At 42.3% G+C, this 14,274-nt stretch overlaps 1 protein-coding gene across 15 annotated transcripts in view; it reads left to right on the top strand.

Moving 5' to 3' along the window:
- The window catches only part of SHLD2 (shieldin complex subunit 2), a 166,127-nt gene that overhangs the window by 85,298 nt on the left and 66,555 nt on the right, over positions 1-14,274 (top strand). For 11 of the 15 annotated variants that reach the window (XR_006282966.1, XR_006282967.1, XR_006282968.1 and 8 more), the window contains one exon: positions 12,497-12,570. The exons of the other annotated variants lie outside the window; for them this stretch is intronic. Coding sequence is in view for 1 of the 11 variants with exons in the window: in XM_043519721.1 (XP_043375656.1) it covers positions 12,497-12,570 (74 nt within the window). In the remaining 10 variants the exon portion in view is untranslated. The remainder of the gene's footprint in view (positions 1-12,496; positions 12,571-14,274) is intronic. 15 annotated transcript variants of the gene reach the window in all.

The following is a 14,274-nucleotide window of genomic DNA, read 5'->3' as shown; positions in this document are numbered from 1 at the left end:
ATACAACATGGTTTTACAAAAGGTAGATCGTGCCAAACCAACCTAATCTCCTTTTTTGAAAAAGTAACAGACTTTTTAGATAAAGGAAATGCAGTGGATCTAATTTACCTAGATTTCAGTAAGGCATTTGATACCGTGCCACATGGGGAATTATTAGTTAAATTGGAGAAGATGGTGATCAATATGAACATCAAAAGGTGGATAAGGAATTAGTTAAAGGGGAGACTGCAACGGGTCCTACTGAAAGGCGAACTGTCAGGTTGGAGGGAGGTTACCAGTGGAGTTCCTCAGGGATCGGTTTTGGAACCAATCTTATTTAATCTTTTTATTTCTGACCTCAGCACAAAAAGTGGGAGTGTGCTAATAAAGTTTGCAGATGATACAAAGCTGGGAGGTATTGCCAATTCAGAGAAGGATCGGGATATTATACAGGAGGATCTGGATGACCTTGTAAACTGGAGTAATAGTAATAGGATGAAATTTAATAGTGAGAAGTGTAAGGTTATGCATTTAGGGATTAATTACAAGAATTTTAGTTATAAGTTTGGGACGCATCAATTAGAAGTAACGGAAGATGAGAAGGACCTTGGGGTATTGGTTGATCATAGGATGACTATGAACTGCCAATGTGATATGACTGTGAAAAAAGCTAATGTGGTTTTGGGATGCATCAGGAGAGGCATTTCCAGTAGGGATAAGGAGGTTTTAGTACCGTTGTACAAGACACTGGTGAGACCTCATATAGAATACTGTGTGCAGTTCTGGTCTCCCATGTTTAAAAAGGATGAATTCAAACTGGAGAAGGTACAGAGAAGGGCTACTAGGATGATCCGAGGAATGGAAAACTTGTCTTATGAAAGGAGACTTAAGGAGCTTGGCTTGTTTAGCCTAACTAAAAGAAGGTTGAGGGGAGATATGATTGCTCTCTATAAATATATCAGAGGGATAAATACAGGAGAGGGAGAGGAGTTATTTCAGCTCAGCACCAATGTGGACACAAGAACAAATGGGTGTAAACTGGCCACCAGGAAGTTTAGACTTGAAATCAGACGAAGGTTTTTAACCATCAGAGGAGTGAACTTTTGGAATAACCTTCCAAGGGAAGCAGTGGGGGCAAAAGATCTATCTGGTTTTAAGATTCTACTTGATAAGTTTATGGAGGAGATGGTATGATGGGATAATGTGATTTTGGTAAGTAATTGATATTTAAATATTCAGGGTAAATAGGACTAATCCCCTGAGATGGAATATTAGATGGATGGGATCTGAGTTACCCAGGAAAGAATTTTCTGTAGTATCTGGCTGGTGAATCTTGCCCATATGCTCAGGGTTTAGCTGATTGCCATATTTGGGGTCGGGAAGGAATTTTCCTCCAGGGCAGATTGGAGAGGCCCTGGAGGTTTTTCGCCTTCCTCTGTAGCATGGAGCACGGGTCACTTGAGGGAGGCTTCTGTGCTCCTTGAAGTCTTTAAACCACGATTTGAGAACTTCAATAGCTCAGACATAGGTGAGTTTTTTTGTAGGAGTGGGTGGGTGAGATTCTGTGGCCTGCGCTGTGCAGGAGGTCGGACTAGATAATCAGAATGGTCCCTTCTGACCTTAGTATTTATGAATCCATGAAATTGAGTTTTTCCCCTAATTTGAGTCACATCCCTCAGAGGTCATGTTTTCTAGACCTTTAATCATTTTGTGTGGAATACTGAAAAAATTGGGTTTGTTTAGTCTGGAACAGAGAAGACTGAAAGGGGACATAACAGTTTTCAAATACATAAAAGGTTGTTACAAGGAGGAGTGAGAAAAACTATTGTTCTTAACCTCTGAGGATAGGACAAGAAGCAATGGGCTTAAATTGCAGCAAGGGAGGTTTAGGTTGGACATTAGGAAAAACTTCCTAACTGTCAGGGGTGATTAAGCACTGGAATAAATTACCTAGGGAGGTTGTAGAATCTCAATCATTGGAGATTTTTAATAGCAGGTTAGACCTGTCAGGGGTGGGCAAACTTTTTGGCCCAAGGGCCACATCGCGGTTGCGAAACTTTATGGAGGGCTGGGTAGGGAAGGCTGTGCCTTCCCAAAAAGCTTGGCCCCCGCCCTCTCCCACTTCCCGCTCCCTGACTGCCCTGCCCCGAACCTCTGACCTATCCAAACCCCAACTGCTCCTTGTCCCTTGACCGGCCCCTCCCGGGACCCCCTGTGCTTAACTGCCCCCCTCGAGACCCCACCCTCTATCCAACCCTCCCGCTCCCTGTCCCCGGACTGCCCCGACCCCTATCCACACCCCCACCCCCTGACAGGCCCCCTAGTACTCCCATGCCTATCCAACACACCCTGCTCCCTGTCACCTGACTGCCCCGACCCCTACCCCACCCCCACCCCCTGACAGGGCCCCTGGGACTCCCACGCCTATCCACCCCCCCATCCCAGAACCTCCGCCTCATCCAACTGCTCCATGTCCCCTTACTGCCCCCCGGGACCTCCTGCCCCTTATCCAACCCCCCGGACTCCCCGCCCCCTTATCATGCTTCTCAGAGCGGCAGGACTGGCTTATTGGAAACCCTGGGAGGTGGGCGTGCAGAAGCTGTGCTGCCCATGCAACAGCGTGGCTGTGGGGGAGCTAGCCTCCCTGGCTGGGAGCTCAAGGGCCAGGCAGGATGGTCCTGCAGGCCGTAATTTGCCCACCTCTGGTCTAGATAATACTTACTCCTGCTGTGAGTGCAGGGGGCTGGACTAGATGACCTCTTGAGGTCCCTTCCATTTCTATGATTCTAAAACTCCTTATTTTTTCATGTGGGGTGTGCTTTTAACTTTAGTTGGCCCATCAGGGGGTATAGATAAAGCTCAAGTTAGCATGATTTGCTACCTGCTAACACAACCAGTTTGTGCAGCTCAAAGTGTTTTGTGATGGGGCAGCTTTTGCTCAAAATAGGATAACTCAAGAGGAGTTAGGTATAGATAACTTGATTTAACTTGCAGTTGTACGCTAAGGCAGACTGTGGTGGCTACAGTGTCCCAGTTTGAAGAAACTTTGAGGAGGTTATCTAATTTCAGATTAAGCAGGTCATAGCAACGTGAGGAGCAATCAGACATTAATTTAGTTCTCTGGGTTGCAACATTTTCCAATGAGTTGGTTTCAAAAGAAAAACCCACTTGTCTTTCTCCCTGGAGCTAATGACTGCTTTACTGATGAGAATTTACTCAATGGGTGGAGTTATTTCCATCATTTTTGTTTTTAATAGATGTTTACTATAAAAAGTAAGCGGTTGACAGGACAGCACTACGCAATTTGCACTGGATGATAAATGCTCTTCCTCGCAGTTCTGTGGGGCCTTTGCTGGTTTCAAGAATGTGCCAAGTTCTCTGGGAAGCTCCCTGGCCCCTGTAATTCATCCTATCATGTCAGGCAGGAGCTCAAGCCTCTCAGTGCAGTGAAACTCAAGAGTCTCACTCACATTAATGGGGCTTTTCAAACTGCCAGGAAACCTTTAAATTCTGACATTTCAACCTTTCTCTGTGAGAGGCATCATCCAGAACATGTTTGCTGTAAGAATTGCAGGAGAGACAGAAAGAATGGCTCTCCCCTGTGTATGCAGTTGTGTTGACATCCTTGTGCCTGCTTTGGGAAGTATTGTATTTGGGAACATCTAGGCCCAATTTTGCCTTCAGATAAATACATGTAACTTTCATTGAAGTAAATTAAAGTTGTGTGTGCTAATCAGATGTCAGAATTGGGCTCGGAGTGTGTGGCTGCCCAATACTGCAGTTGGTGAAGATATCATTTGTTAACGTCAGAAGCAGGAGGTAATGTTGCTAGGAGCCAGTCTATATGGACACTTAATTTGCAGCAAACCAGAGTGTAAATCTACCTTGTGTTAGCCTGTACTAAGTGCCTATATGGATCTGCTTCTGCACACAAGAGTTCTGTAGTGCTCTTTGCTCTACCTCGCTTTGAAACGGACAATTAAAGCACACTAGAGAACTTACAGTGCATGGCAGCAGGGTCCACACAGGCGCTTAGTGCAAGGTAGATTTATGCCCCAATTTGCTGCAAACTAAGCGGTCACCTAGACAAGCCTTAAGTGACAAGCTGAACTATAGAACAGTCATGAAAAAGAGATTTCAAAAAAATGCATAAATCCTCCTGTGTACTCGTCTCAAGAAGTGATATGGGTAACCTGCAGTTAGTGAATATCAACATATTTGATGCTTTTTATTGTGGGGTCAAAGACAGAAAGGTCTCTGCAAAAGTCAATCTTTTTTTGTTAATTTTTGCAGTTTTGAACAGGAAAGTCTGTTGTACATGCAGTGGAAAAAAGTCCAAATTACATGAAACAAAAGTACTATGTACAAGTGCAGTCCCACATCACACAGTATACACTTACGCAACAGTATTACAAGTATTTTTTACAAAGGGGTTTTTACATGTACACAATAGATCAGCGTTTCTCAAAATGGGGTCCGTGAGGTTACTCCAGGGGGTCCACGGGCTCTGCTGATCATCTTCTCCTGCTCCCTCCCAGTGCCTCCTGTAGGTCAGGAACAGTTGTTCAGCAGCGTGCAGGAGGTGCTGGGAGGGAGAGGGAGTAGCGGGGACAGGGCGTGCTTGGGGGTGGGGCAGGAAGAGGTGGGATGGGAGTGGGGCCTTGGGGAAAGGAGTGGGGTGGGGCTTGGGGCTGAGCAAGGGATTTGGAGGGTCTGTGAAATTTTTTTTAAATCAAAATGGGGGTCCTCCAGTTGCTAAAATTTGAGAACTGCTGTAATAGATCAATGAATAAAGGAAACTGAACAGATAGAATCCCAGTCACTGTTTTATATTGTCACTGCATGATAAATACCCCTAATTGTCAGTGATAAGAAGTAGGGAAGACCATTGAAGAGAGATGGCAGCTCCTGCTCACCTTCAGGATTTGTGTGGTATATCATTATATATTATTAATCATGTTTATTACGGTAATTCTTAAAGGCCAGCCAAGAATAGGACCCTGTTACGCTAGGTGCTGTACAGCCACAGAGTAGTACATAGTCCATGCACTGAAGAGCTTACAATCTAAATAGACAAGACAGGCACAGGATGTGGGAATGGGTATAACACACAAGCACAACGAACAATATGATGGCAGCAAATTACGTTAGTTCTATGATTTTTTTTTTTTTTGGCTTAGGGGCTCACTGAGGAAGGGATAAACTAAAGAGATAAACAGACAGCTGCAGCAGCACAGGAGCTAGCAAACAGAGCTGTAAACAGGGGAGTTTGAGTCGGAGTTCTGTTGGAGGAGAAGGTGTTTGTACTTGGTTTTGTATTTATAGTATTTGTGTGTATGTGTAGAGGCTTGTAGGGGCTTTGTGCTGGGAGAGAAGCTGAGCCCTGATGAGGGGGCGGGGCTTTTCTGACTAGGGGTCCTATAAAGGTAGCCAGCCAGTCAGGCAGCGGCATAGACAGCTGCAGTGGCACAGGAGCTAGCAAACAGAGCTGTAAACAGGGGAGTTTCAGTGGGAGTTTGTATTGTGGTGCTTGTTTGGGGTTTGTTTTTGCTGTGGGGGGTGTGTGGTTTTTTTGGTGTGGCTTGTGTTTCCCAGATTAACAGGATTTAGGTGGGAAGGCAATGACAGATATGGAGGCAGCTGTGGGAGTGACTTGTGTAGTGGAAGACACAATGAGGATGACTGGATGTGGAAGCTGTGGTATGTACATGATCGTGGAGGGGGGACCTGGTAAGATTTTTTTTCTGCATGAAATGCCGTCTGATAGAGCTGAAGGAGGAAAAGATCTGAGGTCTGGACATGCAGGTGGAAAGTCTGGTTGAGTTTAGGAAGGGGTTTGAGCAGATGATGGAGCAAAGACATGAGGTATCTAAAGGGAAAAGCTCAGACTTAGGGATGGAAGCAGGGCTGGGAAATTTTGAGGGGAGACTGGGTGAGGAAAGTGGTCAGTGGAAGCATGTGACTAAAAGAACCAGGCAGAGGAAAAGACGGGCTAGTGAAGGAGAAATAAAGCTTAGGAACAGGTTTGCAGAGTTGGAAAATGAAGAAGGGGCTCAGCAGGTAGTCGCTGAAGGTGGAAGGCAAGGAAGAAGAGAAGAGAGGCTAGTCCTAGAGAAAAAGGGGAAGAGTCAAGGAGACTACACTAAATATGAGCCCCAGGAGGATACAGGATTGGTTGAAGAGGATTATAAGGGAAAATAGGAATGGAAAGAACTTGCAGCCAGAGGGAACAGGGGAGAGACTGGAGAATAGCACCGTCACCAGGAAAAGGCAGGTCTATGTGATCGGGGATTCTTTATTGAGAAGAATAGACAGGCCTGTAACTAGAGCTGATCCAGAGAATAGAAGGGTGTGCTGTCTTCCGGGTGCTAAGATACGGGATGTAGACCTGAGGTTGAAAAGGATCCTAAAGGGAGCGGGAAAGAACCCCCTAATTATCCTTCATGTGGGAACAAATGATACAGCTAGATTCTTGCTGGAAAGTATTAAGGGAGACTATGCTAGGCTGGGGAAGACGCTTAAGGAAATCGAGGCTCAGGTGATCTTTAGTGGGATCCTTCCTGTTCCTAGAGAAGGGCAACAAAGGTGTGACAAGATTATGACTGTCAACAGATGACTCAGGCAGTGGTGCTATAAGGAGGGCTTTGGGATGTATGGCCACTAGGAGGCATTCATGACAGAGGACAGTTCTCTCAGGATGGACTTCATCTGAGTAGGGAAGGAAATAGACTTCTAGGATCAAGGCTGGCACAACTGATAAAGAGAGCTTTAAACTAGGAATTTGGGGGAGATGGTTGGGAGATGTCCAGGTAATCTCCACGCCAGATTTTAGCATTGAGAGGGAAGAAGACGAAGTAAGAAAGGATACAGCCGTGGGTAGGAGAATGTATATAAGGAGCGAGGGCGGTGTGGATACGAGTCTAATAGGTTATACTGGCTGTAGAATGACTGTGCCTAATAGGGTACAAAATGTGAGCGAGGCCAAACAGCAAAAATTAAGATGATTGTACACCAATGCGAGGAGCCTAGGTAAGAAAATGGACTAGAACTACTGGTGCAGGAAGTGAAACCAGATATTATAGGGATAACAGAAACATGGTGGAATAGTAGTCATGACTGGACTACAGGTATTGAAGGGTACGTGCTGTTTAGGTAAGACAGAAACAAAGGTAAAGGTGGTGGAGTAGCACTGTATATCAATGATGAGGTAGAATGTAAAGAAATAAGAAGCGATGCAATGGATAAGACAGAGTCCATCTGGGCAAAAATTACATTGGGGAAGATAACTAGTAAAGCCTCTCCTACGATAGTGCTTGGGGTGTGCTATAGACCTCCGGGATCTAATTTGGATATGGATAGAGCCCTTTTTAATGTCTTTAATAAAGTAAATATTAATGGAAACTGCATGATCATGGGAGACGTTAACTTCCCAGATATAGACTGGAGGACCAGTGCTAGTAATAATAATAGGCCTCAGATTTTCCTAGATGCGATAGCTGATGGATTCCTTCATCAAGTAGTTGCTGAACCGACTAGAGGGGATTCCATTTTAGATTTAATTTTGGTGAGTAGCGAGGACCTCATAGAAGAAATGGTTGTAGGGGATAATCTTGGCTCAAGTGATCATGAACTAATTCAGTTCAAACTGAACGGAAGGATTAACAAAAATAAATCTGCAACTAGAGTTTCTGATTTCAAAAGGGCTGACTTTCAAAAATTAAGGAAATTAGTTAGGGAAGTGGATTGGACTGAAGAACTTATGGATGTAAAGGTAGAGGAGGCCTGGGATTACTTTAAATCAAAGCTGCAGAAGCTATCGGAAGCCTGTATCCCAAGAAAGGGGAAAAAATTCATAGGAAGGAGTTGTAGACCAAGCTGGATGAGCAAGCATCTTAGAGAGGTGATTAAGAAGAAGCAGAAAGCATACAGGGAGTGGAAGATGGGAGGGATCAGCAAGGAAAGCTACCTAATTGAGGTCAGAACATGTAGGGATAAAGTGAGACAGGCTAAAAGTCGAGTAGAGTTGGACCTTGCAAAGGGAATTAAAACCAATAGTAAAAGGTTCTATAGCCATATAAATAAGAAGAAAACTAAGAAAGAAGAAGTGGGGCCGCTAAACACTGAGGATGGAGTGGAGGTTGAAGATAATCTAGGCATGGCCCAATATCTAAACAAATACTTTGCCTCAGTCTTTAATAAGGCTAAAGAGGATCTTAGGGATAATGGTAGCATGACAAATGGGAATGAGGATATGGAGGTAGATATTACCATATCTGAGGTAGAAGCGAAACTCAAACAGCTTAATGGAACTAAATCGGGAGGCCCAGATAATCTTCATCCAAGAATATCAAAGGAATTGGCACCTGAAATTGCAAGCCCATTAGCAAGAATTTTTAATGAATCTGTAAACTCAGGAATAGTACCGAATGATTGGAGAATTGCTAATATAGTTCCTCTTTTTAAGAAAGGAAAAAAAAGTGATCCGGGTAACTACAGGCCAGTTAGTTTGACATCTGTAGTGTGCAAGGTCCTGGAAAAAATTTTGAAGGAGAAATTAGTTAAGGACATTGAAGTCAATGGTAAATGGGACAAAAGACAACATGGTTTTACAAAAGGTAGATCGTGCCAAATCAACCTGATCTCTTTCTTTGAGAAAGTAACAGATTTTTTGATGAAGGAAACACAGTGGATCTAATTTACCTCGATTTCAGTAAGGTGTTTGATACCGTGCCACATGGGGAATTATTAGTTAAATTGGAGAAGATGGTGATCAATATGAACATCAAAAGGTGGATAAGGAATTGGTTAAAGGGGAGACTACAACGGGTCCTACTGAAAGGCGAACTGTCAGGCTGGAGGGAGGTTACCAGTGGAGTTCCTCAGGGATCGGTTTTGGGACCAATCTTATTTAATCTTTTTATTACTGACCTCGGCACAAAAAGTGGGAGTATGCTAATAAAGTTTGCAGATGATACAAAGCTGGGAGGTATTGCCAATTCAGAGAAGGATCGGGATATTCTACAGGAAGATCTGGATGACCTTGTAAACTGGAGTAATAGTAATAGGATGAAATTTAATAGTGAGAAGTGTAAGGTTATGCATTTAGGGATTAATAACAAGAATTTTAGTTATAAGCTGGGGACGCATCAATTAGAAGTAATGGAACAGGAGAAGGACCTTGGAGTATCTGTTGATCATAGGATGACTATAAGCTGCCAATGTGATATGGCTGTGAAAAAAGCTAATGCGGTTTTAGGATGCATCAGGAGAGGTATTTCCAGTAGGGATAAGGAGGTTTTAGTACCGTTATACAAGGCACTGGTGAGACCTCACCTGGAATACTGTGTGCATTTCTGGTCTCCCATGTTTAAAAAGGATGAATTCAAACTGGAGAAGGTACAGAGAAGGGCTACTAGGATGATCCGAGGAATGGAAAACTTGTCTTATGAAAAGAGACTTAAGGAGCTTGGCTTGTTGAGCCTAGAAGGTTGAGGGGAGGTTGAGGGGAGATATGATTGCTCTCTATAAATATATCAGAGGGATAAATACAGGAGAGGGAGAGGAATTATTTAAGCTCAGCACCAATGTGGACACAAGAACGAATGGGTGTAAACTGGCCACCAGGAAGTTTAGACTTGAAATTAGATGAAGGTTTCTAACCATCAGAGGAGTGAAGTTTTGGAATAGCCTTCCAAGGGAAGCAGTGGGGGCAAAAGATCTATCTGGTTTTAAGATTCTACTTGATAAGTTTATGGAGGAGATGGTATGATGGGATAATGTGATTTTGGTAAGTAATTGATCTTTAAATATTCAGGGTAAATAGGCCTAATCCCCTGAGATGGGATATTAGATGGATGGGATCTGAGTTACCCAGGAAAGAATTTTCTGTAGTATCTGGCTGGTGAATCTTGCCCATATGCTCAGGGTTTAGCTGATCGCCATATTTGGGGTCGGGAAGGAATTTTCCTCCAGCGCAGATTGGAAGAGGCCCTGGAGGTTTTTCGCCTTCCTCTGTAGCATCGGGCACAGGTCACTTGAGGGAGGCTTCTCTGTTCCTTGAAGTTTTTAAACCACAATTTGAGGACTTCAATAGCTCAGACATAGGTGAGGTTTTTTGTGGGAGTGGGTGGGTGAGATTCTGTGGTCTGCGTTGTGCAGGAGGTCGGACTAGATGATCAGAGTGGTCCCTTCTGACCTTAGTATCTATGAATCTATCTATGAATCTATAAAGGGGAAGGGGAGGAGACAGCAAGGTTTATAATTATCATGTCCAGAGTCTGAAGATGCCTGTTAGTAAAACACAGGGAAGCAAAAGCAAGAAATGTTTCTTTTTAGGGAGAACTGCTTATGCAGGTATTGTCAAGCCTGCGTTAGAGACTCAGCCTCTCAATATATCTACGTTATTAGATTTGCTCAATTACTTTGATATATGAATATGGGGATAGGTACAGTCAAAGCTAATTCCCCACTCTGGCACTTTTTGTGTGGAAGGTGGGGGCCCACAAGGATTCAAAAAATTAATACTGGCCACTCCAGGCTGGTATTAAACTCCCAAGGTCACAGTTTCTCTCTGACCTTGGATGGGTAGATGCTGCCACTACCCAAGTGCAAAAGAACCCCTTGAGAACCAGGAAGGCTCACTTGGGAATTCCTTCCTGCAGAGTACCCTCAAGCCCTTTCACACCCTCCATTCTGGGAAAGAGCTGAGAACGAAAACAAAGGAAATTAGCAGTTGCTCCCAGCTAATTAAACAACATATGCACAAACCTCTTAGGACACCAAAAATCTAATCCTGTTCTTAAAAAAGGTAAATTGTATTTTCTTTCTTTTTGTTTTTAATAAATCTGAAAACTCAAGCTATTGCTAGATTTTTAAAAGAAACAATTACAAAAATTAAGCATCAAGATAGCTCTCTTGAGGTTCAGCTTAAAGGTTACAAGCAAAACAAAAACATCTGGGGTTAGCACAGCGGAGTCCACAAGCCAATAAGAAATTTAAAAAAAAATAAACCCTAATCACATCTTCCTAGTCATTACCTGATTTACTTAGGGTATTTGAGGCTTCAGATAAGTAGGATTGAGGTATGATTTGATGCTTTTTCATACCTAGTTTTAAAGGGGCTTACAGCATTGCTGCTCTGTGTCTCCGCTCTCTGGAGAATAATAAAAGCAGACAAAGGGAAGTTTTTTCCCCATTTAAAAAAGTTCTAGCCCTCCCATTGGCTCTTTTGGTCAGGTGTTCACTCCTTTCCTTTTACCTGTGGGCTTGTTAACCCTTTACAGGTAAAGCATGTAGAGAGCAGCTACTAAGGGGAATTTTTTTGGCTGGCTGGCTGGCTGGCTGGATGTCCCTAAAAGGGAGCTATTTCTCCCCCCCCCCCCGTCATTTATCACAGGTACTAATGAGAATTTCATAATGGTGTCAGAGAAATGAAGAAATGCAAAAGCATACTGTCATTTCTATGCCCTCGGTAGGGAGACATTTGGCTTCCATCATAAAGCACTGAAACAATAGCTGCTCCACTGCTGAAACACTGAGTTTAAAATGTGTGTGTAAAAGAATATGAACTAAGAAACAGGTATAGAGACAATAATAATAATTAGCACTTAGTGCTTATCAACCAATTCTCATAGACCCCTGAGATATAGGAAATAGTATTCCTATATTACAGATAGGAAAACTGAGGCAGAGGTTAAGTGGAAAATGTGACAATTATTTGACTTACTCAAGAGCTCGGAAAGGCCTACATCAGAGTTAGAATCATAAAGTTCCTGGCTTCCAGTCCTGTACTCAGATCACTAGAATACACCTCTCTGAAAGTCTTCCTTACCTAGTTATCCGCTGCATGCATTGACCCAGATATTTTTGATACATTACTTCATATGTTAGGGATTCAGAATGGTAAAACACAATGCAAGAGTGAAAATGAATATTCTTTTCCACCAATGTCACTAGCATGTCTTTTTATGAAATAACAGTATGAGCAGAGCCCTTCTGCTTTGATAAAGGAGAAAGTCCAGTATTACTGAATTCCTACAAAATATTCAACAAGTTACACTTGGAATTCTTCAAAAAAAGTAAATCAAAAATTCTTTTATTTTTGTAATGTTTGAAGACAATCACATGTGAGAGAAGAATAATTGTGTGTGTGTATAATATATAAACACTTCACTAGCATAATTGACTTCCACTGCGCCCATGTGAGGTTGATTATGAGGTGAATGCAGAGGTTAAGTGACTTGCCCAATGACAGAGCAGGTCTTGGGCAAGAGTTAAGATTAGAATTCAAGAGTTCTTGTGTCTTGGTTCCTATAAGCTAGGCCACATTTCTTCTCTCTATTCCAGTTAAATCTCTGTCTGTCTTGTGTTAAGGAGTAAGCAGTAATTAAGAGAGCTATTTCTCATGGTCTCAGAACATTGCTCAGTATGCATATGTCTGTTAATAGTTTATTGTGACTTGTAGATATGAAAACAATAATTGCAGTAATGAAAGATACACTGTATGTTCTTTGTTTAGAGTAACACATGGAGGACATTGGAAGACTCTCCTTTCAGCTAAACTGGTAAAAGATCACTTGGATGGTTTTAAAGGTAATTTTTGATATTTTTGTGTGCAACTAGAAATTGCAGTAAATTTCAATTAATTTCATACTGAAATTGAATTATTTTTCTCCCAGTCATTTAAACACATAGAAGTACAATGGTAAACAAGTGTATGTACTGAAGGAAACTATCTGCATGGATGATAGACTTATTTAGCTCTAATTTATGGGACACGGTGATATACTTAAAAAAAAGAAAAGCAGTACTTGTGGCACCTTAGAGACTAACAAATTTATTAGAGCATAAGCTTTCGTGAGCTACAGCTCACTTCATCGGATGCATCCGATGAAGTGAGCTGTAGCTCACGAAAGCTTATGCTCTAATAAATTTGTTAGTCTCTAAGGTGCCACAAGTACTGCTTTTCTTTTTGCGAGTACAGACTAACACGGCTGCTACTCTGAAACCTGGTGATATACTTGTTCATTACAACCTAAGAATTGGGAAAGCATTCTGAATTTGGAAAAAGTAGAACAGACAACTTTTCCTGTGCCAACTATTTTTGAAATAGCTTTTACTTCCAACTTTAAATATTATGGCTTATTTCATTTTAGATGTAATATAAACACGTTTTGTTTTATTTATTTTGTGCTTACCTGAATTGACAAGATCCATGTTTTTAAGATATGGATGCTATTTTAGCAAATTTCATGACAAAAAAGTATATTGGCTAAAATTATTCAAGGTGTACTAAGAAAATCAGTTCAAAGACAGGAACCCAGTAGACTTTTGCATTTGCTTTGATGACAGAATATTACTCAAAAGCTTATATAATTCTACTATCTGAAATTACACAGGAATGACCACTGGGTATCCTTGTTTGCTATTCCTGAAACTGTGATTTCTTCACACAGAAGGAAAAAAATCCCTAATAATTTTAGAGTTAAAACTAGAACTGGTCAGAAAAAAATTAGAAATATTTTTTTCTTCAGAATTCGTTTATTTTATTGAAATCAACACATTCTGCAGGACTGTGTCAGTTTTGACAGAATTCCTCTAGAAGCTTGAGGCAGTTCCATCAGTTTTCTGCCAGTTCACCAACTTGATTCCTCTTCTGCCCACCTGTCAGGCTTGTAGGCAATCCTGGCTCCTCAGCAGCCCATTTTGTGGGCTGCCCCCAACTCCTAGGCTTGTGGCTTTTGATCAGCCTTGGTTCCCAGGGCTTCTAGGCTTCCTGGCTGCAGGAGCTACGTTGGAGTTGGAACACCCAACCAGGCAGATTGTCCTGGAGTCAGCACTCGAAGGGCTTCCAGGGTCCCTTGTTTTGTGGCAACCTACCAGGCAGACTCCCCCAGAACCCAGGCTCCCAGTAGAACTGGGTATAGAATGATAATTCCAGTTTGCAGAAAATTTTCAAAATTTTGAATTGGATGGAAATCCCTTTTTGGAATCTCAAAATTCTCCGCTGTTGGCAGTTCACATTGGCTGCTTAGAAGTGGGCCTGATCTTTATTTGGATGGGAGACCTCCAAAGAAAATCCAACAATTGCAGAAGATCATATTGATGATCTGTTAAGTGGTGTTTCTCCAAATCAATTCTAAATCAGTGCAAACAAGACACAAAACTGAGGTTTTGGCCAAATGTGGCCATTAAAGAGCAGATGATACTTTAAACAAGTGATAGGGGCATTACCCCCTTAACCTTTGTATGCTGTTCAGACTCCAGTCTGAGTAATTACATTCTGCCTACCTAAAT

Source organism: Dermochelys coriacea, chromosome 7 (genome assembly GCF_009764565.3).
Source record: "Dermochelys coriacea isolate rDerCor1 chromosome 7, rDerCor1.pri.v4, whole genome shotgun sequence".
Taxonomy (NCBI): domain Eukaryota; kingdom Metazoa; phylum Chordata; order Testudines; family Dermochelyidae; genus Dermochelys; species Dermochelys coriacea.
Note: the sequence above shows the minus strand (reverse complement) of the source record. Positions and strands in the feature narration are given on the sequence as shown.